General features: G+C 34.0%; 1 protein-coding gene across 1 annotated transcript in view; it reads left to right on the forward strand.

The window, feature by feature from the left end:
* Positions 1-26106, forward strand: part of LOC128854711 (uncharacterized) — a 136060-nt gene that overhangs the window by 98655 nt on the left and 11299 nt on the right. The window contains exons 9-11 of the mRNA XM_054089016.1: positions 810-1053; positions 14551-14631; positions 16553-16665. Coding sequence (XP_053944991.1) covers positions 810-1053; positions 14551-14631; positions 16553-16665 — 438 coding nt within the window. The remainder of the gene's footprint in view (positions 1-809; positions 1054-14550; positions 14632-16552; positions 16666-26106) is intronic.

A 26106-nucleotide genomic window follows, 5' to 3' on the forward strand; every position in this document is an offset into this window, starting at 1 on the left:
TTTCAGATACCATTAAATTCTCGCTGTCACATAAATGAACATCTCAATGTACGTATACCAGAATTCACAGATATTTCATTGTAGAGGAAGTAGGTGTCTTCATTTTGTAAATATGAATTACGTTTTTAATTCATACAAACACTCTGCTGAAGGACTTGTATACACACGGGGGAGGTATTGCCTCACAAACTGTTTGTTTGCTATGCTAGTATTTTGTTTGCTTCCACTACTCACTGCGGAAGTGCACCACACTGCATTCGTGCAACAATGTTCGACATTGTGTCGACAAAGAACAACAATTGACATCCCTGTTGGTCGCTGAACACCCTCAGTGGCATGAAAATAGGAGGTGTTGGTGTGTAACGTCATTGCTTCCCAAAGTTCTTGTACTTTCCTTGCGCTGTATTTCTGAATTTCTGCAAGAAATTACATTGCACAATTACATGCACATACTAAATTTAACAAGCGCTCCAGACGTTCGGGAGCATTTAATTCATTTTATTTTTTATATGGTTCTTTAGCGCAATCGCTTATGTTGGAATTTTTTTTTGTTAATTCTTCAGCAAGTAAGGGCTTCTTAAACTAGCCCTTCCCTGCTAGTACTCCAAATAAGTAGCTTTCTGTGTTTTCATTTTTTCATGCGTTCATTCAACCAGCCATTTGTCATTACAAACACTCATTCACACATTACCTTTTTATTGCCATTACAACGTCGCTTAATGTATTTCTTGCACTTTGCTTATTTATTTATTTGTTCATATTGTTCTCACATGTATTCATTTTTGTTTATTTCTTTCCTTTGCTTACAGCCTTTTGGGTTTTCGTCGCGCAATGCCCGTCACCGGTCGTCTGCTGAACATTACAACAGAAATTTATCAAGTTGCTGACGACAATTTATTAACGACCTTCTTCGTTTCACCATCGTCGAATTTGTGCTTCCACGGCAAGTGCTCCTATTACTGTGACACAGGCCACGCCGTCTGCGGTAATCCGGATATGCTGGAAGGCTCATTCGCCGCCTTCCTACCAAGTTACGAGCAGACAGGACGTAAGGTGAGTTTGTATGTATGAGAATAGACATTTTTAGCCAAAAATAAAGAAAAAATAATAACAATAAATAAAAAAACTCGATTTGACACAATCATTTGGGCGGTACGAGTGTGTAGCGCGAATTCTTTTGTTAAAAGGGAGTCGCTGTTCTCCTCACTAATTCTAATTTTACTTTTGCTTATTAAGGCGGGAGTTAGTCTGCCTTATTTTGGATGTGTTAAAAGTAATATCAGTTGAATGAATTATATAAATTTGAAATATTGTTCTTATATATTTATACTCGCACATATATATAATTGGTGCTGACACCCTTATTGAGAGCTTGGCCAAGCTCCTCCTCTTATCCTCCTATTTGTGGCGTGCGTCTTGATATTGTCTCACAAATGGAGTGACTTATAGTTTCAAGCTGACTCCGAAAGGTAGATGAGTTTTTATGAAAATCTGTTTACTTAACAGAAATACGCTCGTATATTTGCCCATGTCTGCCAAGGGGCGACCGCTATTAGAAACAACTTTTTCTATCATTTGGTGTTTGATGCAGAGCGATTCGAACTTACGCACTTCCACGAGGTATTCAAGCACCAATCCTTCGGCTAAGGTGACCGCCGTCATATTACCTGTTGTCATACATGGATTTTGAGGCCATAGATTTTGAAGCCACAGCTACAAATCGTTTCCCAAATCATTCCCTTTTTTAGCAAACTCATTAACATTCATACAATTATATTTTGCGAAGACCTCACCACGCTCCAATACAATATAAAACTTTTGTCCTGAGATTTGTTTAAAATCAAGTTTAACATCTCAAAATGTTATTATAAAGTAAACGTGTGCGTATTTCAGCTATTTAATTTTGTTTATCTGACCGACTTGGGTATTTAAGAGTTCGATTAGATTAACTAATATATTCTGCTTTAGCTTTACTTATATATTCTGTTTTAACTCGTATTCGCTTAACTGAGGGTATGCTACTTATAGCTCGACATATTTTTTGCACGATCGTTATCAGATAAGTTGGGATTTCTTTTGTTTGTAGTTAAGACATTTGATTTTAAGTTTGAGTCGCCTGATGTTATTTTAATCAGTTTTTTATTTCCTCCGAAGTTTGAGCTTCTTTTATAACGCTTTATACTGTACGAACATTAATTTCTGGCAGCACAAATATTTGAGCGATTTTTGATCCCGGCCATGTTGAATTTTCTACAAACAATTTCCAATTTTCGCGCAGCCATTTTTATCGCGATAATAGCGAGTGAATAAAAAGCCAGGTTCAAGTCTCATAAGTGTCATTGTTGCCATAAAAGTCATTGTTGCACTAAAAGTTTTTGTTGTACTTTTAAAATTGCCTTCCAGTGATTGCTAAAATGGGTGCAAATTCTGCATGAACAGTTACGCAGTATTGTGCTGGTCCTAGATTCGATAATGCATTAGAAAATAAAAACATATTTTTTGTTATCAACTACTCCTAAATATGGAACAAATTTAAAACTAAATTTATTCAAATGGCGGCTTCTTTGTAACAAATAATGTAAATTTTTTTTTTTGTAAATAAGACATTTTATTTATTTTCAACAGTGTTATTCTCCGATCACTTTTTACACCATTACAAACGTGAGCTTCTTTGGACCCATTCAACTATTCAATAAGTTTCGCCCACAGCTCTCCAAGGCTTTATGTACATACAAGTATAGTTGGTAATACACTGCGGCAGTCGTTGTATTGTTTTTTGTGCATTCTCCCCAGCGAAAATACCACGTGAAAAAATTGTTTCTAACTGCTTTTGTACGTCAGCACGCCTGAAATGAATAAACGTCTCATAAAAACTAGCTGATGTTCGGAGGCGACATAAATCTGTAGATACCTCCAATTGTGGACTAACATCAAAGCACACACCACAAGTTAAAGGTAAAGTTTCCCTTATTCACCTTGAAATTCTATTCCTATTTCAAGATGTACTCAAGGGGATTTCCTGGGATAGAAATGGAATCGTGAATCGGCTTTGTTTTTTTTTTTTTTTCAAAGTACTCAGGAAATCTTAGTACTATTTTAATACTAACCGAGCTACCTTAATGCTTATATAAGTAGAATGAAAAGCGCTTACATAAAAACAACTATTGCCAAGAAGGTAATTAATCCCGCACTGTTGTACGTACTTTACAAATGCATAAACATAGTAATCAAGTAATGAATTAGCTGCATTGAATTTTGTATATATTCCGTACTCATATGCAGTTCTTCTTGGTATGAAAACATACAACTAATTTTGTTTCTAAAATGATTAATGAGTGCTGAGCTGCAATTAGTACCACAAAATTATTCACGAGTTGAAAGTTTATATTGGAACTTTTATTACTATTTTCCTTGCGATGAAAGAGGTTTAACTTAATTTCATTTAGAACGAAGTACGAGAGTATAAATTCAGGTATAACTACAATAGATATGCAAGCAAAAAGCATAAACTAACTGGGGATTTCTGATACATAGCTAAAGATTTATCAAGAAGAAAAAAAATCATTACCTTTTTCCAATTTTTTAAGTCTTGCATGTGCCTTGGATATTCAAAACGGTAGCCGGCCAGAGTTGGCTCTACTACACAACTACTCTCTACAATTGTTGCTCTACTTTTATACGATCTCCTTTAACATGGCCTTTTGGCTGTAACTGGATCACGCGCCATAAGTCCCCACCATAAGTCGCATTTTTATGTTTTTCCGTTCATATAAAAAATTGCATTATTTATAAATAATATAGGGAAACATGCTATACAGTATATATATATATATATATATATATATATATATATAATTAGCGATTACACCCATTTTTAGTTATTTGGCCGAACTCTTACAGGAATCTACAGTTTCATTCTGCCTCCGAACGTCTGATGGTTTTTTATGCAGAGCTGTTTCATGGCTGGCAGAAGGAGATTTTAACTTTATAGTCAACTATTAATTATTTTTTATATGCAAGTACAGTTCATGCTACAAAAAAAGCTTTGCTACTTAAACTTTGTAAAATATTTTGTTACCATTTCTTTTTAAGTATAAGAGTAGAATTGAGTTGTCTATAATGCTTCACAACAACTTAACTCAAATATTCTCATAGATATCAATGATCTGATGTCATTAGCTTAATAGATAAGGCTACCAAAATATGTTTTGCATAACCACAATTTACTGCCTTCTTCGTTTAATGACTTATTTGAAGAAACTAATCGAATTTTTCCTTCATTGCTACTAGTAGATGTCAAATCAAATATTTGCTTTCAAGTTTGAAATATTTTAGTCATTGAGAGTAATTCGCTTCTGAGATACGGTAGAGAATTTATTTTAAATATATTGAAAATTAGATGACTTATCACATATTTTTAATCGATACAGCAGAAGTGAACTTAACCACTTTAGCTTTGCATTCATAAATTTCTATAATTAAATAGCTGAGAGAAAAAAGTGATGTTGAAAGAGAAAAATTGTTCACAAAAAAAAAAAAACTTTATATAAATACATATAAATATTAAAAAAAAATAATATTATATAATTAATTATTAAAAAAACTATATATAAATATAAACATAAAGGTTTATATAAATAAGGACACATTACTAAGAGGTAGCTAATGAATTAATAAGAGGGTTTTCTAAGCTAATGAATCTGCCATTCATTTCAAAGATTTGATTGGAAACATTTTCAATTTTATTGTCTGCATGGAAACAATTTATACAGTAGTGCCTGGGCAGGTTCAGCATCATTTTTATAATTTTATTTTGACGAACTTGTAATTAGTTTTTATGGGTTTTGGCACTGGTTCCCCAAACTGAACACCCATATAAAATCATGGATTGAAAAATTACTTTGGCTATTATAATTTTGTTAGCATCGCTAAACTTTGATTTCCTTTTGATAAGTGGGATGGATGGGTTATGCCAAGTCCAATTTTCCCAATAATATTTTGAATGCAGTCCTTGGAAATTAACTTAAGCTCAAGGATTACGTCTAAATAATGAACTTCGTCAGACATGGTGATTGGAAGCTATAAGGACTTTCTTTCTCTTCAAGTGAGTAAGATTACTTGTGTTTTTCAAGCGTTAATTTGTGCTTTCCATTATGAAAGTAATCATATTTGATAGGACTTTCCATTCGATCGCCGTTTGCTTACAGAATTTATATTAGTACCATACAGCTATAACGCCCGCGTAAAAAGTATACCATAAGTGTAAGTGCTGAGTTTTTCTACATATATCGAAGTATATAATATTTAAAGTGGACCTACAACTGAGACTTAAAGAACTCCTGCAGGTACTTGTAGGAGATCTGGAAAACAGTCGCCGATTTCTATGCAAATAATTAGATTGGTCAGAAATTGTTTGATCATTTTTGTAAGACGATTAGGTAAGCTTATCAGTTTGCAGATCAACCCGTTATGCCAGACGTACTAAGGCATTAATCAAGGATTTTTATGTTTGCTTCGCATACAATATATAATAATTTAACAATAAATTGATATGAATCAACATCTTACATACCTGTACATTGAAGAACCTTATGTGAGCATCTCTTTCTTATAAAGTACGGCCCTTATAGAGCCAACATTTTTTCCTGGACATTTTTTCCAATAACAATTGGAAACCCGGCTATTTAATGCAAATAATTTTTGATTTAATTCAGCTCATTTATGTGGCAATAATGCGATCCCTTTGGAAATGTGTTTCATAATCTTCCAATAAATTTAAACTATTTTCTTCAATATATAAATTATTACTTATTATTATTTGGTTAACATTTCTTTCGCGAAAGTTCACAGTGCAAAAGACCTGTGTGCTTATCGGTATAGTAAGCCCTCTAATATTTGGCGGCTTTTCAATATTTAATATTTCTATAAATACTGTGGCTTGGTCGAATCTGTGCCGTAAATGAAAATCATCTAATTTGAGCGGATTAAATATCTCCCTACATGATTTAATCATACTAATAATTACCTAAATATTATAATTTTTTATCGCCTATTATTGTAAAGGGTTTTTCAATAAGGGCGGGTACATGTTGAAATGAAATAAAATGGCGTCTGCTGTGTGGCACGTAGCGCCGTCCTGCTGGAACCACATGTCGTCTAGGTCCATATGGTTCAATATGGGCCATAAGAATTTGGAAGGGCCCCCACGTCTACCGAGAAATGGGGGCAATGCGCGCAACGTTTGCGTTAATGGACACTCAATGTGATAATAAAGTTTTATCATTTGAACGTGCTGTTCAATCGTGTAACTTGCCATGATGATTTGGCATAAACAACTGAATAATAAACAAAGGATTTGACAGATGTCACCAAAACAAAATGGCTGCCACAGGGCGCCAAAATAGACCCGCGCCAATTGAAAAACCCTTTATATGAAAATTACTTTCAATACCTTGAAAATGAAAAATTTTAATTCGCTTTGCACATTTAGGTCCACAGTCAATCGTAATTTTTTGAATTTAAGTCGCTTAAAATCAACTTTAGTACCCTAAGGGCTGGGTCTAATAAAAAAGAGGTTGTCTGTAAAGTCGGTTTACTGACGATAGTTTAACGTGATAACGTCATAAGAAAACACTGATTGAATGGTTGCATTTTTCAAAAGAAAATTTTAATTTTATTTGTTTGATAGATATTTTGTATGGATATAGAGAATGAGTTAACATTAACATAATATAACATAACATAACATAACATAACATAACATAACATAACATAACATAACATAACATAACATAACATAACATAACATAACATAACATAACATAACATAACATAACATAACATAACATAACATAACATAACATAACATAACATAACACAACACAACACAACATAACATAACATAACATAACATAACATAATATAACATAACATAATATAACATAACATAACATAACATAACATAACATAACATAACATAACATAACATAACATAACATAACATAACATAACAAACATAACATAACATAACATAACATAACATAACATAACATAACATAACATAACATAACATAACATAACATAACATAACATAACATAACATAACATAACATAACATAACATAACATAACATAACATAACATAACATAACATAACATAACATAACATAACATAACATAACATAACAAATTACCACGTATTAAAGCACTTATCAACAGCTTTCATTTGATACCCATATTGTACATACACGTCCGAAGGTTACCCGGGTCCACGTTTTGACCTATATCTCGAGACCCTATCTACCAATAGGTATTCAAACTATACGGAAATCATCTTCAATATCTACTTAACAATGTGTGTAAGTTTGGTTTAATTCGGTTCAAAGACACGGCGGGTCCACGTTTTGGCATATATTTCGAGACCCTAGTCATCAATAGGTATGAAAATTACCCCGTATTAAAGCACTTATCAACAGCTTTCATTTGATATCCATATTGTACAAACACATTCTAGGGTCCACGTTTTGGTCTCTATCTCGAGACCCCAGTCACGGAGCGGCATGAAAAATTAATAATTATAACATTAAAACAACAGGGATTATTAACAAACTTGGTTTTATTTTAAATTCTTCAAGTGAATCAAATTAATAATAATCAATAAGAAGGCATATGCAAATACAAATACGTGAATTTATATATGTACATATGCGCATATACATACATATATACGCTCACTTAAGTAGGAGAGAGCAAGATGTCGAACGTTGCCGTTCGTTTGCTTTGTTTGCTTTGTCGTTCGTTCCGCGCTTTCGCTTGCAGTTCATGCAATGCAATGAGCAAGGTAACGACAAATGAGCAAGGTAACACTAATGAGCAAGGTAACACTGAAGAGCAAGGTAACACTAATGAGCAAGGTAACACTAAAGAGCAAGGTAACACTAATGAGCAAGGTAACACTAAAGAGCAAGGTAACACTAATGAGCAAGGTAACACTAAAGAGCAAGGTAACACTAATGAGCAAGGTAACTACATATGAGCAAGGTAACACTAAAGAGCAAGGTAACACTAATGAGCAAGGTAACGACACATTTTTTCGTGCGTGCAGCCTGTTAAATCGAATTATAAGACGTTATCACGTCAAAAACGAGGTACTAATCAGACTATGATTAAAATAATCTACAGTTTTTCTTAAATTTCAGTTTAACAAATTTATGCGCGAATTTATTTTGACCTTTATTAAACGGTGAAGGGTTTAGTCAGCATAAGCCAACATATTTTGCAAAGACATAACTTAGGCCAGATTATTGAAGTAGATCTGTAGACATTTAGAGTGAAGAAATATAAAAATAAATTTTACCTTTAGACTGACGTAGAAAGTTTATTTTTATATGAACAAAAATGTAAACTATTTTTTGGATTAGGTACTAAACTAGGCAAATATAAAGGAATTAAAACATAAATAACAGAAAAGAAGCGAATTGTATGGGATAAATAAAATGAAACCAAAACGCATATAGTAATGAAAGTATTAAACAAAATTCTGCAGAATTATAAGCATACATACATATATAAAGGTGTATAATACCAGTGCAACAATAATATTAATACTCCTAGACATTCAGAAGAGAAGAGCGCCAGTCACAGCTTTGTGCCAAACAAAAGACTAGTATTTTTGTAAACAAAACTGCGTAGTGTTCAAAACAATAATAATAATCCTTGGAGGACTACTTCCGCTGGCGTTGTCGTTGCAGTCCTATTCTCCCCTTGTTTCCGTTGGCGGCTTTCGCGGCATTGCCGTTGCTGACTGCCGTTTGCTTTATGAACATTTCCTGCGTGTTGGCTTTTCTCGCTGCACTTCTCGTAGAACTGCTGAAAAAATAACAGAGAATCGCAGCCAAAAAGTTTTGAAATAAGCCGAATTTCACTTAAAATGAAAAAAAGGAGTTGCTGCTGCTTGCGCAAAATTATGTGATAAAAATATTTTAAAACAAAAGAAAACAAAAGAAAATGAAATGAATAATAAAGAACAATGCCTTTAAATAAAATTATTTTAGTAGATGAAGCAAGCAAAGAGGCACATAACATTTAAAAAATAATGCTATAAATAGACGCTTGCAGCAGCTAAAAAAACAAAAACAAAAACAAAAGCAACAGTTATGTGAGTGAAAAAGTCTGGAGCATTGTAAACTTAATTTTTTTGTCCTTTTCATTCTTCCTTTAAGGTGCTTTCTTTCCCGCACCCTTTTTTTATTGTTCGTTTGTCTAAAAACCAAAGCTTTAATCTTCGTATTCTTAAGGGCATAAAAGTTCAAACGAATAGTCAAAGGCGAATCGCCGAAATGCATTCAAGTTGCCTCTCAAGTATTTTGAGTTATTTTTATTATTATTTTTACAAAGTTCTTTTCTATAGCGAGGCTTGTTGGTTTGTTTGCATTTACTTTTCCCTTTCCTTCACTTCTTCTCACTTTCCGCATAAGTGCCATGTAATTGAAATAAAACATTTACTTAAAGTAAATCTTAAGTCAAGTCCATTTGAGGTTACCGCAAAAAAAAACCAACACTTGAAATAACTAAGGCAGAAAAAGGAGTCATTAATTTGATGTGGTAAAGGATTATTTTATTTATTATTTCAGTGAGGAATTATGCTCTTCACTTCGGGCAAATAAATTGAGAGGAAGCATAAATCTTTTCTTTTGGGCAGTTAACTCTTTCCGAAAATTTCGGATATTTTGGCAATAAAAAGCATACTACTTACTTTTACACAGCTGTTTTTGTAAATAGTATTTTTTTTAATGCCACCGTAGGGCAGGTGACATGATTGTGTGCAAGAAGAACCACGTAGTAAACGCTCCTTCTTGAAGTGGAAAATGTCAAGATTCAATCTTAATTTGTTCATTTAAAATCATTTGGTAAAAAGGGGTACCAAGTATTTTTCCCGAAAAAGAATATTTTCTGAGCGGCATTTCCCAGAATAGGACAATCAAAATCAACGCACCTTCATGTCATACTTTATGCGCTACAAGTGACATATCCATCTACGCATCTCTCGTAAAACAATTGATTCTCGTGTTTTGATAAAGTATGGTAGGTAGGAGAAGTTGTTAAAGTTCCAATCTGGGACTCGCAAAGTAGCACTATAGCACCATTTTGATACCATTTTGCGACCTTCCACCGGAATATATCAATAGCCCATCAAAGCTGTTCATGTAAACGAGAAGATTGTCGAAGAAAGGAGCACGCTGTTACCTTAATCGTCTAGAGAAAGTGCTTAACAGTCTCCTCCACTGAAAGGACCCCACAGTTTCTGCAATGGAGATTCTTTATTTATTAAAATATGTGCGTTTATCCCCCGTGGTCGACAATTTCACCAAGTACAAATTCACCGTAAGTAGTAGGTTTTATCCAATCTTGACGTCAATTAACCTCAACAGGGTGATAAACTATGCCAATTTTTTTTCAAATCCTTGTAGCGATCCAAAAAAATATTGTAAGATCTCGAAACTTCGTTGATTCATTTATTTGGTACACACGGTATTTGAGATACTACGTCCCCTTCTCCAATACCTAATGATTTTCGACTGTAGTACATCACTTGTTGTTTATATTAGTTTGGGGGAAAAAGAAACCCATTAAGATTTTTGCGCAAATGGTCTAAAACTCTTTTGTGGTCGATCTTTAGCTCTAGAGCGATGCTACGACTGCTAGCATGTCGGTCCACTGCGATTATCTCTGTGATGTTATCGACATTTTCTTTCTTCTTCTTCATAAAAAATGACTGAACAGAATCAACGAAACCAAAAGTGAACGTAATTAGTTGTCGGTACAATTCACAATTTCAGTAGCCTGGCTTGCATTTTTGCCTTTATCAAAGAAAAACTGTAAAATGTACCGAACTTTTTCTTTGTTGACTTCCATTGTTAATAACCTGTAACTCACAACCGATTGGAACAAACAAAAAACAACAAAATACTCTTTTAATGTGAAATGTCACCTTGACAACGAGCATAAGCTTTAAATTGTTTGATCGATGCTTTACGAGATATCGATCACTACATCCATCTACGGAGAAAATAATGAATTTGTTTTTTGCCTAAATTAATATATAGTAACTGTATGAAAGCCCAGTACCTTAGCATAAGCGGTTCCAGAAAAAAACTATGGCTTGACAATTTGTGTAAATTTCATTATCTTAGCTTTTGTGGTTCCGGAGAAAAACGATTGGAAATTTCAGTTTATATCGAAGGTGCCATGCCCCCCTTTTTCAATACTTGCCACTTTTCACCATACGTACGGAATAAACAATTTATGCATTTGTGTTTCAGTTCCCTCGCGATTTCACAATTTGGGCGATTTATTAAATGCGAGATGTCAGACAAACTTCAATAAAATTTATTTAATTATGCTTCAATTCCTGACACCTTTTCAAATCAATTTGCAATATATTGTGCAATTAATGTTAAGAAGTCTGTATTTTTCATTGTAAACTAATTTTTTTATATTTACCTTAAGCAAGCCTTGGCACTGCTGGGGTTTCAAAGAAAAATATTTTACCTTCATATACGGCGATATTAGTCGGAAAAGATTAAGTCGGAACAGCTGTTCATAGGCTCGAGTATCAATTTTAGGTGTTTATAACAAACTTTGGTTCGTACTATTGTATTATAGAGATGGTGAAGGCTGAAAGGTGAAAATTTGTATACTTTGTTTGTCTCAACACAACCGTAAATGCTAACTTTCCGTCAAACCAGTAAGACATCGCCAAATAAACCAGTCGATTATTGGGAAAACTTTAGATACGGGGAAAATTGAGTTTCCTTATTAATTTTCTTACCATAGGCAATTACGGAAAATATATCCTCTATTTTCGACGGCTTTTATCCGAGAAAAACTATAATTTATGGAGTGATATATTCAATGAGATGGTATCAATTGGAGTCAAACCAATTGAACTATAAACCTCGGTTCAAGTAGAAGGATATGTAGTGGCACTAAAAAGATACAACAGCTCGTAAAAAGTTCAGCGCTCGTTCTCAAATTTAGGTGAACCGTTGCACCTAAACGTAATTTCGAGATGATCATTTGCATCTTTTCTTCTCAAATAATTCAGCAATTTTGTTTTCAGTTATAAAAAATTAAAAACCATTAAAAAATACAATCAAAATCGTTCAAAATTTGTATTTGAGTACAACAGTAATGTTTTCTATTTCACTGTTGCATTATCGATTCCTATCCAAAGTCTATCTAAAATTAGTAGTTTCCTCTTAACAATTCAGAAAATAAAGAAATAACAATTTTTTTTTTGATTATGATTGCTTTATTCGAAAGGGCAAATACTCCCAGTATCTATGGAATTGGATTTCATTCGTGTGCTTACCTCGGTTGGCTTCGCAGTAGTGCATCTCGTTAACCGAAGTTCCAGACCTTAGTAATTTTTGCTCCGTGACCCATCGAGCTACGAGGTAGCCAGTGGCATCGCTGAAACGGGTGATAACTCGATTGCCGGACATGGGCTCTGTAGCATGGCGGGTCATCCTGCATGAACCAAAGATCGTCCAAGTCCATATTTTTATTTTCCAATCACAAAAGATCTTTTAACATGCGTCTGTAGCGCACGTCGTTGACCGAAATTGTGTTTCGAACAGCATTTTCAAGGAAAATGTTTGAAAATTCTAAAAAAACTGAAAAAAAGACAACATCTTTCTGCTTTTCTAAGTCAACTTATTTGGATTCTAATTTGATCCACAGTTCAAATATTCAAATATTCATTATTGGTTAGCAGGTTAATATGGTAAGTGTTTACATCTCAAATTAACATTAAAAATTCATCGTTTTAATATCAAAACTCGCAATAGAACCTAAAGACTGCACCGATAAAAGCAGTTGTATGCGAATTCCCAGGGGGAAAAATTCTTCTCATTAAATTCAACACCTAAGAAAATTTAGCTCTTTTCTACCAGTTACCAAATAATGGTTTGCTCAAAATCATTGTTCTAGACCTACATATTGCTTAGAGACGCTCCACCGAGCAAAGTACCCAATAATCTGTGAAGACAGCTGCAAAGCCAAACTAATGGTTAAATTTTTCCTTCGGAAGATTTCATTTCGCCTTTAAAAATTACATCAGATATTTAGCCATAGCAGCGATGTAAAAAATTTTTTTATTTTTGTTTCGAAACACTTCTCTTACACATTTTCTCCACTTATGCCGTGCATCTATTTCTAACTATATTATTTATTTTCCACTTACACACAAGACAGCGCAGTGCGCATCCTTCTCTTTTTCATTTTCTTCACCTCCAGCATTTAGATTGGAAAAGTGATTTACAATGCGCCAGTAGTCAGCAAAGTTATTTTACAAAACTCAGCCCGCAGCAGCCAAACAAGTTTTGCGCAGCGTTTTCACCAACTTTACTAGCTATCGTTTCCGCACTCGAAAAAAAGGATCTGCGGAGAGTTGCTTTAATAGACGTCGTGCATATAAAACTGTACTGAAATGTCCTGCAGTTGTTCAATATACATATACAGTGTGAGTGTATGTATGTATGTGTGTTTGGCGGTATAACTTTTTAGGAGATTTAATGCATCAACGGTTGACTGCTCTTACCTGTCGGCGTTGAGGGCAATAGAATACTTTTTTCTTCTTAATTGTTGTACTTGCATCTCCTAGAAACTTATCTTCTGTATTAATTTTTCTATAATTCATTTTGACTTTAATTAATTTTCTTTTGGTCGGTGATTTAATAATTCCATTTCAGTGGCTTCTTTCGCATTCTGGTTATTAAGTAATTTAATATTTTTAATCGCAGACCGACCTCGTTATTCTGCACAACTTTGCTTTGAATATACGTTTCCTGCCACCGCACAAGGAGTAGACTTATCTACCAAGCCAGCGCTTCTCCGTTTCTCTGCTTTGATAGAATTCTTCTTATTTATAAATTTTTGTTTTTTTGAAGCTGACTGCTCTTAAAAGAAAGTTCAAAGTAAATGACTGACTGGCGAATATTCTGCTGCGTTTACTGCTGTGCCGCCGTCCTTTTGATAAATACATATTTACACCCTTTCGCTTATTTCGACTTGCCTTCTGTTTTCTGCGCCGCGGACTATTAGATATTTAATACTTTTACTCTTCTTAATTTGTGAAAATCCTTCAGTGTCTATTTGCTCTTGCAAGCAATGGCCACATCTGTTTCTGTTGCTGCTCAGTTTATTTTTGTTGTTGTACAGCAGCACTGAACATAATAACAAAGGAGTAACCAAAGCTTACCATTGTCATTTGGCGGGCGTACAGCTTAAGTGCCTAAGCCGCTCATTTCTGCAATGATGATCAGCTTTTCTACTTTACTACTAACCATTACCGTACTTTAGTATTTTCGCTGACACAGTGGGTGGAGTGTGGGTGGACCCTGTATAATTTTCACTTACCACATTTTGCCAATTTGCCCTTCTTCTTCTTTAAGTAATTCACCAAAACTTAATTATGCACAAAAAATGAAATTTTACCTTCGTTTTTTAACTTTTCCTGTTTCTCTTACTTTCTACTTGTACTTTGCAGGTTTGGCGACATCCTTGGCGTCGGTCGTATCACAAACGCAGGAAGGCTCAATGGGAAACAGATTCCAGTTACTGCTCGATTGTAAGTAAAAAGAAATGCGCTTGAGTTCCTCGCAAAGTATCATTTACTTTAGATATTATTTTTAATTTATTACAATAGAATAAAATGAGATTGAGTTAACTTTTATAAAAAATACTGAACATATTTTGGTGGTTGGTTTTTAAAAAGAAATGACGCTATTTTATTACAATGTAGGTGAAATTGGTAGCCGCTGGAGCCGACGGAGCTTGTGCATGACTACTCTTCGTTTGTTAAGGTTCGAAACGCACTCTCTGCATGAAACACCAAATGACAAGAAAAGTATTTTCTAAAAGCATTCGTACTTGGCAGACAATGGCTAAACTCTGAGTGCATTTCTGCTACGAAAAAGCCGCTGATACAAATCTTCTGTTACTCAGAGTCAGCATAAAACAGTAGGTTCCTTAATTTGTGGGCCAACTTCCACACTCACATATTGAAACTGGAAGAAGCAACTTGACCAAATATTCCATTTTAATATACATATAAGTAAATTAACAGGAATTTATGGGCCCACTATACGTTTACCTCAGGGCGCCTATTTATACAAGACTAAAGCCAAATTATTTCAGAAAAATATTAAGTTTTACATGATTTCACGATTTTAAAATGACTTCAAAAATCTTGCTTCTTATAAATGGCATTAATTTTTAAAAATATTTTTTTCCAAAATATAACCTCAGGTAATAGAAGAGTTTCAGCTTAAAAGCCTTCCTTAGAAAATGTGTGAAACTTTAAAGAAAATAATGAAAGTTCTATGCCATTTTTGATTTGCTATTTGTGGAAGATAAGTTTATGGAAATTTGAGATGTCATTGGAACGATATTTTATCACCCTTCTTAGAAATTGGAAATTCCCATCCCCTTTATTTTTTTTACATATCACTTTTTTGATTCCATTGATGAAGTTTTGATATTTGGAGTTATTTTCAAATGGGTTCAGATACATTAACAGATATATTAAATTCGTAGAAAAATTCATTGCCTAGTTAATATAAAATCTCTAGATCCTCGAAGATGGAACATCTGAATCTCAATCTGAAGCACAATCTTCGAAGTGCAAGGCATTAGTGCTGAATTAAACTCTTCCTTAGCTCCATAGCCTATAGAAATCGTTATGTGAGCCTTATAACTAGTAGTCTCCCCTGTAGGGTGGCATATATTCTTTTTAGCACCTCGTTAAGTCTTCCATTTTTCATTCGTCAAAGTGAACGTGATGCTCTGCAGATGCCAATACTCGTATTAGTCCAACTCTTGCTCTCTTCTCAACTTGCGGAGATAGGAAACCCAGCGGGGCTTGCACAATTGTGTTCAACATCCATTTTCTCTAAAATGTTGTTGGGTTCATGCTTAGTTACCCGTGACCGACCTAAGCACCTTAATTGCAGCTTGACTCCATATAGGAAAGAGAGAAGTTAATCATATCAACCAGCTTTTCTCACATGTCAATTGCATAGATCTCGGTTTGGAAAGCACTACCGAGGAACTCCAAGTGATCTAAATATTTTGGACATGTCTTAAGTTTCATTAAAAATTGATTTATTTGTTAATGGCAGTCTTGAGTATAGTAAGAATTAAGCTGGAACAATTCTAAAAAAAATTGATAATCTTAGGATGTATATAATGTTGGGAATTTCGGAATGGTTTTTTTTTAATGAAACATTATCTTTTTAATATTTTTATAATTTGTTTTTTAGGACAATGTATACTTTACAATTTGTTTTGGTCAAACAGTTTTGGGAGTTTTTTGTAATTTTAATAGGAATATCAAAGTATATTATTACTACAATATTATTTAAGAAATTAGATTATTTTAAAATAAGATAATTGTAATACTAATATTAAGAATTTTACAATTTTATTTCAATAAGATTAGTTCAAAACACCTACACAAAATAATGCTTAATTTTAATTTTTTTACCAAGGTTCGTGAAATACCTCCTTATGACGAAGGCAGACGCCTGTTGGACTTAATGGATATGTCAGTATTTGACTTTCTTACTGGAAATATGGACCGACATCATTATGAGACTTTCAAGTGAGTAATTTAATTTTCATAACCAGAAATTTACATGATTGTGGCTTTTATCGAAAGCCCAAACAAATTAGGAAATACTATAGTTCTGATTTTAACACCATAAATTTGATAAGCGCAATCCTGTAATCACAAACAATAATAATCTAAAGAGAGCCACAGACATATGAACATATCTTTACAGTCGGTTTAAAAACGTTTCGCCACACACTGTGGCACGGTTGACGATTTTAGTTTCACGTTGGTCGACGCCGAGTAAACATGGAACGCGGAAAGAACACAATTATCATGGCACTACACACCAATTGCGAAAAAAAAAAAAAAAAAAAAAAAAAACATGTTTGTCAATTTTTAACCACACACTTCACCCACATCGATCTGTTTAAATTTCAACCGATTGTTGTGATTTGTTGTGTGTTTGTGGCCCATTTTAAAGTTCGTTCATGTTGGAGCGGCGAGAAGAGCCACAAAGAGAACACCGATAAAACAGAGATGTAATGTAAATAAAGATATTTGTAGATATATACATAAGTAAACTCTACCCAATTAAAATGGCTGTGGACTAGAATTTTTGTATATCTTTATCGTTACTGGATTTTTCAATTTCGCTATTTTTGAACTCCCAAATTCATGGTTTGTCATTTATGATTCATCGATTTATGATTTTACGGTTACCAATAATTATTTTTTATGTGAAATGGGAGCATTCATTCGCATAAGTTCAGATTTGATTAAGAAACTTTCCGAATTTTTGGTTTTCTTGATTAATAGGGTGTGCAGAAAACTTGCTAGTTTCTGTGTACTTTTAACTAAGTGATTACGTGTACTGAAGACAGGAACAACCGTTCTTCCTCGGTGTCACTCATTTTTTTGATTTGCTTCATTTTCAAGCTAAAGTTGTACTAAATCTATACTTTTATCGCAGCTCTAACATAAACGCACCATAAGTCGACTTAAAAGGTATTTGAGTTACATGTCTACTATTTTTGACAAAACGTAAAGTTGAAAAGAAAGCTTTTTTCGAAAGATACTAAAAAAAACGGGCACATGTATTGACATGTATTCTGTATAATATATAAATCCTCTATGAAAAGTACTTTTTCTCGAAAACAATACGAGCACGTCTACAGGCCGTCATACGAGAATTAAAATTTTCAAGAACTCAGCTCTAGAATCGTTGTAACCTTACTCATATAGACTTTACTTTTACTACAAAACACCCCAGTCTGATCTGCCAGTCCGACAAAAAGGGTTTCATGAAACTTTTTCACCAACGTTTGGCTTGTCGACTCGATCGGATGGTTATTTCGACCAAACAAATCACATAGTTTGCGACATAGAACGCATTATATGCATAACCGCGTATTGGAATTTTTACGTGACCGATGACAAGGTGGCCGCCGTAGCGGAATGGGTTGGTGGCTGACTGCTACTCGGAAAAACAGAGAACGTAGGTTCGAATCTTTGCGAAATACCAAAATTAAGAAAATTTTTTTTCTAATAGCGGGTATCTATATTTCTGCCATGAAAAACTCCTCTTAAAAATAACTAAAAAAATCTGACTTTTGCAGTCAACTTAAAACTGTATGCCCCTCCATTTGTAAAACAACATCAAGACGCACGCCCAATTAGGAGGAACCCAAAAAGGGTGTAAGCGCCAATTGTACATATATATATGTACATAGACGACAATTTCATAAAGTTAGTAACCATCTCTCATTCTTTGCTGTTGTACTTTACAGCTTTAGCCTCTTGGGTAAACATGTTGTATACAATAAGGCGCATAATAAAAAAAATGATTTTTTAAAGTATACGGGCAAGGCGAATTGAGTATCGATGGTGGCACCATTAAAAAAGCAGTTACTCGCGATATTGACAAGTCTGACGCCAGCTCCCTTCGTAATACAAAGCAAACGAACAAGACAAACAGAACGAGGAGAAATTACATGTTTGTGAAAATTCAGTGAATGGCTAGGTAATATTGAGATTTGAACTAATTTAACTAATAATTTTAAGATTTAAACTAAACAAACTAATGAAAACGAAGTGCCGAGTATTAAATTGTTAAAGCACAAATAAATATAAAGCCTCCAAATGCAGTTTGTTTTCGCTTTTATGCGGAAGACGCCGTGGCAAGAAAGTGTGCGTGGGTGCGTATACTTCGTTATGTTTGGTTGTTTCCATTGCTTTTGTCTACGCATGACTTGAGGAATGACTCTGTCTTGGAGAATAGGTAAAAGTTGAAAGCTCCGCCTTTTCGTTGACAGCTCCACACCGTTTTTCACCTATTACTGACATTGTTTGTATCCTTTATAACTTCTTTCTAAGAAGATTTCCGGGACTTGTGCATATATAACCAGCGACTTCTGGAAACACTTGCCAATTCGGCAAGCTGATCCCTTTGTCATATTTGCTTTATTTCTGCTTTGCCACTTTTTAATACATGATTGGCATTTGAGTTAATAAAATGTATAGTAACATATTCGCTTTTATCCACTTTCCCTGCTCTCAACACCATACACACACATACATATATAAAAATATTTTTCTTGATAGATAGCCTTAACTAAGAAAATCTCTATGCTCGCCATCAGTAGTTACAAAACGATTTCAAACCAGCGAAAAAGAGTACAGTGAGCGCTTCCAAAAGTTCGCACTGCGATACGCACACTATGTAAATGCTATCTATGGCTCCAGATTCACTAGAAAACCGCCAGTTAGCATCAAATCGTTTTCTCTGCAATGTGCGGTTTGCTTGCTGTCTCTCAAACGTCGTAATAATTTTTAATTAACTTTTAATGAGCTACACTGAGATCCTGCAAAATTTCCATTTAACTCTACCACCACCGCTACCACTCTGCTGCGTATCGTACAAATTGAAGGAAAGTTTTCTTCGTATGTCTTCGTCCGTGAGGAGGAGAGCGAAACTGAATGAGGACTTTTTAGTTCGTTTGGACTTGTTTGGCAACAAAATATCGCGAAGTGACGCTGCGTTCTATTGCGCTGTGGTCTGTCTCTTTTCTGCGACGGTTTGGCTCCTGAGAACTGGAACTCGTCCTTTTGCTGTTCAATTAAAATTGTAAAAATTGCATTTCCTAATTTTTCTTTTCGACAATTTGACGCATTTTAATTGTAGTTTACAGAGCAGCTGCGTCAGTGAATTTTGCAACGTGATTTTTTGTGGATTTTTATTCATTTGTACAGATTTTCGAGTGGGAGCTGCGAGAGTGCTAATACTTTAGTTGGCTATAAGTTTTCGTAAGTTGACTTTTGCGTGCGTGCGAATGTATGCAAGTATGCGAAAAAGTTCAAAAGATTTCTGTTAGTTTCGGTGACAGCACATAAATGTTTGTGGCTGGTTAGGAATGAAAACTTACGTGCTGGATAAGTAAAGTTGGGCTCACCAAAGCGTGGCTGCAATATGCCAGTTTGTTTACTTAAATTGTGGACGGGCATAAGAAAGTTGGACGTAGAAAGTACTGTCACATGATAGCACATTTTGGGAAAAACAAATTTATAACAATGAAAGTAAAGAGCAAACTCTTCAGCGAATTGTGTTAAGAGACGTTACAAAATTTTAAGACTAATCAATTGAATAAACGCTAACCGGGAACCATTCGCGAGTATTATTCAAAAATATCAAATGCAATAACTAAAATTTGCATTCAAAATTTATCGTTACAGCCTCGTCAACAGACATACATACGTACAAATACCCTGGCTTCTTATAAGCGCTTCTTAGTTAATCCATAGCTCATATCATCAACCATTTATTAAATATGTCTGTGCACAATTCACGTATGTATGTAAATATTTTCTATTGAATTTGCATACACTCTGATGTGCCCACATCCACAGGCGTATATGGTATGTAGATGAACACATACATATGTAAACATTGTTGCTGATAGCTTTACTTATATGCCTTGCGTTATATGTTTAATGCGATTGGATTACTTCCACTTACTTACTTACTTGGCCTTGTTTGCTTTTACAGCATACCCAAAATGCATTTCGTGCATTTGCAATGCAAACAAATTCCGAGAGGCTTGCTTGTGTATATGATGCATAGTGGAACAATTCGTATTAAAAATTTTATAAAATCTTCGATCTGCGAAATTGTTGACACAACCACACAAAAGAATTTTTTCTGGCCTGAGAGTTTGATGCGCTCGTACATCATTTGTTGAGTGTTTGGATGTATGCGGTTTTATGCCACTTCCGAATGTCAGATGGTTTTTTATGAGGAGCTTTTTCATGACAGAAATACACTCGGAGATTTGCTATTGCCTACTGAGGGATGGCCACTGACTACGACTGCTGTACGTTTTTGGAGTCGCCGAGTCCTCAAAAAATACTCCAAAATAAACTGAATCTCAAAAAATTCTAAAGCTAAGACCCAGCAGTTGATAACAGACGCCAGAAGCAAATCGCATAAATAAACAAATGTTTGCAGCACTGGAAAGCAACTGCCAAAAATTACATTTGTTTGGAAGCATTTAAGGCGGGAGGGGTAGAGAGAGGCCCGAAAAAATGATGATGATTTTCAATAATTTTTATTTAACAAGAATAATACAAGAATAATCTTTATTTTACAAGAATAATACCATAGCATTAGTACATAATGTTTCGACTTGACTTTAACAAAATTAAAAAAATAAAATAAAATAATTGTTGTAAAAGTTGTCGCTGTTTGTGTGGAGCCCGTTTCTCCAGAAGTACCTTGCGGGGATCATTACAAGTCCTTGAAGATTCATCTAAAATCAATCGGGCATGAGAAATTATAACAACATAATATAACATAAATTAACAATATCGCGGCCTCGGGAAATATTTTTCAGATTTTCAAGAAAAAACCGACCATTAAGTATTTAAAAAAAAAACCAAAATTAAAAAAAACACACGAATTTTTATGTTTTTCAAAAGCAGTATAAATTTTATTGAAATCGACCAAGCGATTTTTAAATTACAGCGATCACCAGTTCAAAAAACATAGTTTTGAAAAAAACGCATTCAAAGTTTTGCCATCGATTTATGTAGAGCCCGAGCGCCCTTTGTTAATTGTTGAGTAACTCGAAATATATGTGTCGGATTCACTTCAAATTTTCACTGAATACTTCTAAGATATTATACTTTAAGAAAGCGCAAAAAACTCTAACTCCTTAGTGAATATGTAGAAGTAACACCGCATTCATACAAGGCAACTTTTGATGTTTCAGCTCGTAACTTGTGAAGCTCGTACTCTGTCAACACCCTTTGTGTTCTCGTTCTCCACAATATTCTTGTTCACTGTAGATCAAAAACTAACAACAGCAAGGTATGTAAATACGACGATACCATCAAAAATCAATTCGCTAAGTTGATGCATTAAAAGGTTCCGTGTATGAACGGGGTCTAACGAAACTTGCCAAATACCAGAAAAGAGAGTTGGCAGCTTTGAAAATATGATAGTTCGTTGAACCAGTTTTATGAGGTATTCACTTGCGGCGAATCTGGTTTGATAACTTTGTTGCTGCTGTCACATGTGAATTTTTACACAAGCAAGTAGAGCCTAAACATGGGGAATAGAAAACTGGCGAACGAAAGGTGCCCAATAATTGTTTAATCAAAAAACTATTTGTAAGCACATGGTATAAAATACGAGATTTGGCTATGCAATAACAAGACTGATGCTGTAGCATATCTCGTTTTAGTTCCTTATAAATTGAGTTATTATCATCTTCAACTTACATTTCTCCTGTATACCTACAGCGTACCATTCGAACCTTCCTTTTAATGCAGATTTGATTTTAGAAAAGTGATGGAAGTCACACAGCAAAAGATCAGACAAATAAAATCGATGGCCCCAGGTATACTATACTTGGCTAGAAACCTTTGACAGACAATGCCGAATAAACTGGTGGGTTGCCTTGGTGGAAGTTCCATGACTTGGCCTTCAATAATTTTGGTCAGTTTTTCCTCATTCTCTCACAGAGCTCGCTAGATAGCTCGGTGGGTAGCTCAATATCCATAAAACATCTGTGTTTGTCGTAGGAGAGCGACCCGGGCTTTGATTATCTCGGCTAGCTTGAAATTGTATTAACCATTCAGAAACATGTTTTCGCGACATACAAATGTACATATATTTATTAAATAAACTATTCTTTCAATTAATACACGTTGCAGTTATGAGGTTTTCAAATTTTATGTAAAATTTCACAACAATTAAATTTACTGCTCTATTTTTGAAATCAAAATTTTTTCAGCGAAAAAAAAAAAACTTTGACTAAAAGTGTGAAACAATAATGGCTCTGTACAGCACTCGGCTTCAACAAACCAAGAAATTGAGTTATAAGTAAAAAGAATATTTTTCCGGTTTTCGGATATATTCGGGATATGGGCTTTCGAAGTTCTAAACCGGAACTTTACTAACAAATTATTTATAATTATTGTAAATAAATAACTCAAAAGTAAGAATAGGCATATGGTTCGCTTAAATGGTATATAACTTTTTGCTAACTTTTATTCCATGCGTTATGAGCGGTTAAAGTTGAAGTCTCTGAAAAAGTAAATGCTTTGGTTGTTTTTAAAATGTATTATAAAATATAAGTGCTAATGAAAATATTTTGAAGTGATAAATATATTTATTATGAATATAAATTCGTTGGGACTTCTTAAAAAGTTTTACAAATTTTAATAAATAAATTAAAAAAGCCAATTGTATAGTGTTGACTTTGAAGGGCAATTTGAGGAAGTCTAGATGGAATTAAATCTTTGGCATAAAATTAATAATAATAAAATATTTTGGAATACGAAGTTTGGGGAAAGTCCAGAAATAAACAACTCTTCCCGTAATATCCTGCTGTAATGAAAAGAAAAGTGTATGAGAATGGAAATCAACTTCAAAAGATAAATTTTCATTACTTCATACGATTAAAGCAGACAGATGCCTGATTTCTTTAAATTGTCTTTAATTATCGTAGTTTTCACAATCGCACTTTTGAAATAACTCTCTAAAGGTTGGTGGTCATATGCACTATTAAAACATCTCAATATTTTCCTCTGCAGCCTTAATCAATTGAATCAAAAATTATTTCTTGTCCAGAGAAAGGTGCTTTTCTGACGATCAGTTTTCTTAAAAAATTATTAAGTTATTGGTAAAAACAAGTTTTTTGACGATTCTGAAAAGAAATTGGAAAATATGTTGTTAGGTTTACGGAAAGTATATTTAAGAAATACCGTGTTACAACAGCGATTAAATTAACCAACATATTTTTATACTCGTACCTATAGAGACTCGAAATCCCTCAATGGAAAGAATTTTAGAAAAATGTGCGGAAAACAAGTGATGAGTCGAATTCATATAACTCATACATATGTACACGTACAAGCGCTCTTTAGGTGCATATGCATTTGCATATACAATCACTCACACGTTTTTTGATACAGACACGATTTTTTTATGTGTTCTATAATTCACAATATTTTGCGAAAATGGAAAAAACATTGTTTTATTTAATTTCTCAACATAACATACAAAAACCTGCTCTCTTATTTAATTATAATGTATAAAACTAAAAACAGAAGTAATGCCGCAGTTTAAAATATACAGTTAAAAAAGAGCAATCATTTATTTATAGTTTTAAAACAATTTAAGGAATTTAGTACTTTATTGGGTATCTTTTATTATCAATTAGAGCTTACAGTCTAAGTGGCATGAAGTCAACTAATTTTTGAACTATGATGACTCTGCCACGCACTCTTCTCTTCACAAAAATATCTACATATACAATTTTTTTTTAATTTTGGGTAAATCAAAGAAAACCACAATTTTTTGATGTTGACGATAATAATCATTTTATATGGTGCAAGTAGATTTGTTGACATCACTTTTTGAATATGATATCTCTCAAATGGCCGCCTTGAGCCTGTAAGGCGTATTGTGCCCGTTTTGCAGCATTTTCCATAGTTTTAGCTAACATTTCGGCTGGAATAGCGGCTATTTCCTCACGGATGTTGTTCTTGGCTTATTAATATAAACCTTTGATTTAAATATCCCCACAAGAAGAAGTCAGGTGGCATTAAATCGGGCGAACGCGGCGGCCAGTCAAAATCGCCATTTTTCGACATCAAACGACGAGGATTCAGTTTCTTCAAAAAATCGATTGTGGTGCGAGCTGTGTGTGGTGCAGCGACGTCTTGTTGAAACCAGAACTGTGGTCATCATATCGCGATAACGCTCCTTCTTTCTTCTTGATTTGACTTCTTTTGTTGAATGTAAATTTCAACAATTTAGGAGCACTCGCGTGGCGTGTACTGTTCCATGGTAAAAGTTTGCTTGGACTTGCGCGTCCAACGCGGTATGTCATTAAGCGATCTGACGTCTCTGTCAAAAGATACAGGGTTGCCAGATGGGTCCGTCGAATATGGACAACCCTGTATACTATACTTGTAGGTTCTGCTCGCTCTGCTTGTTGTGGTCGAATAGAGAAGGTAATGTTAACGTTACGTACTTAAAAAAGTTTTCAAAAAAATGAAATCAAATTAAGAAGTGATAGCTGGTATTCTTAATACAATTTGTGCCATCAAAACAGTTCACTTAATACAACCAGTCATATTTTTATAAGAAAGTGATTTTACCATTTCCTTGGCATATTTTGAATGGTGGTGTATATATTATTATCAAGGAAGATAACTTCGTATTCTTCTGTTTATATAAATATTGGGAATTTTTGAGACAGGAAACGGCCCAATTCGATTAATCATTGACGATACTGTTTCCACGCTTCAATTTTACCCGAATTGAAAATCTCATACGAGATTACCATAACCAGATTAAAAAAACACAGAACACTGTGTAGAACAAATACTAGCTCCAAAATTTTTATACAAATTTGCATAAAATTCAGCACATGGAAAAACAGATGTTTGCGACACGCAGCTGCATTTTTTACATAAAGTAAATTTCAAAATTTGTATCTCAATAACATAATTACACCTATATCCAATAAAAATAGCTCGCGTTCATGAACTAAATAAACATATATTTCAAATAAATCTACCCTTTAAAATTTTAGTATTATGCTGATATATTCCAGCTCATTTCACTGTATTCTGTTAAAATTATCATCTCAAGTGCATTTTCGAGTCCAATAAGCTACATAAGCTTACACATGTACATATCTACATCTTTTCTAATATATGCACACAACAATGACAAGGGCAGCAAATAGAGATATATATAAATATGTATATATATATGTATAATATTAACCACAAACCGCGCAAATTACTTAAACAGTCAAATATACATGTTCGTGGCTCACACAAGATTCACATTGATCCCATTCAACTAAGTGAAAATTATTCATAATTCATACCCTACACAAAAGCGCGAGAGTCATACTAATCGCATTGCAATGCTTTTGTAATGATGCATGCGGATTACAAACTCCAGTTATTTGC

The sequence above is a fragment of the Anastrepha ludens genome, chromosome 2 (assembly GCF_028408465.1).
Source record: "Anastrepha ludens isolate Willacy chromosome 2, idAnaLude1.1, whole genome shotgun sequence".
In the NCBI taxonomy this organism is placed as follows: domain Eukaryota; kingdom Metazoa; phylum Arthropoda; class Insecta; order Diptera; family Tephritidae; genus Anastrepha; species Anastrepha ludens.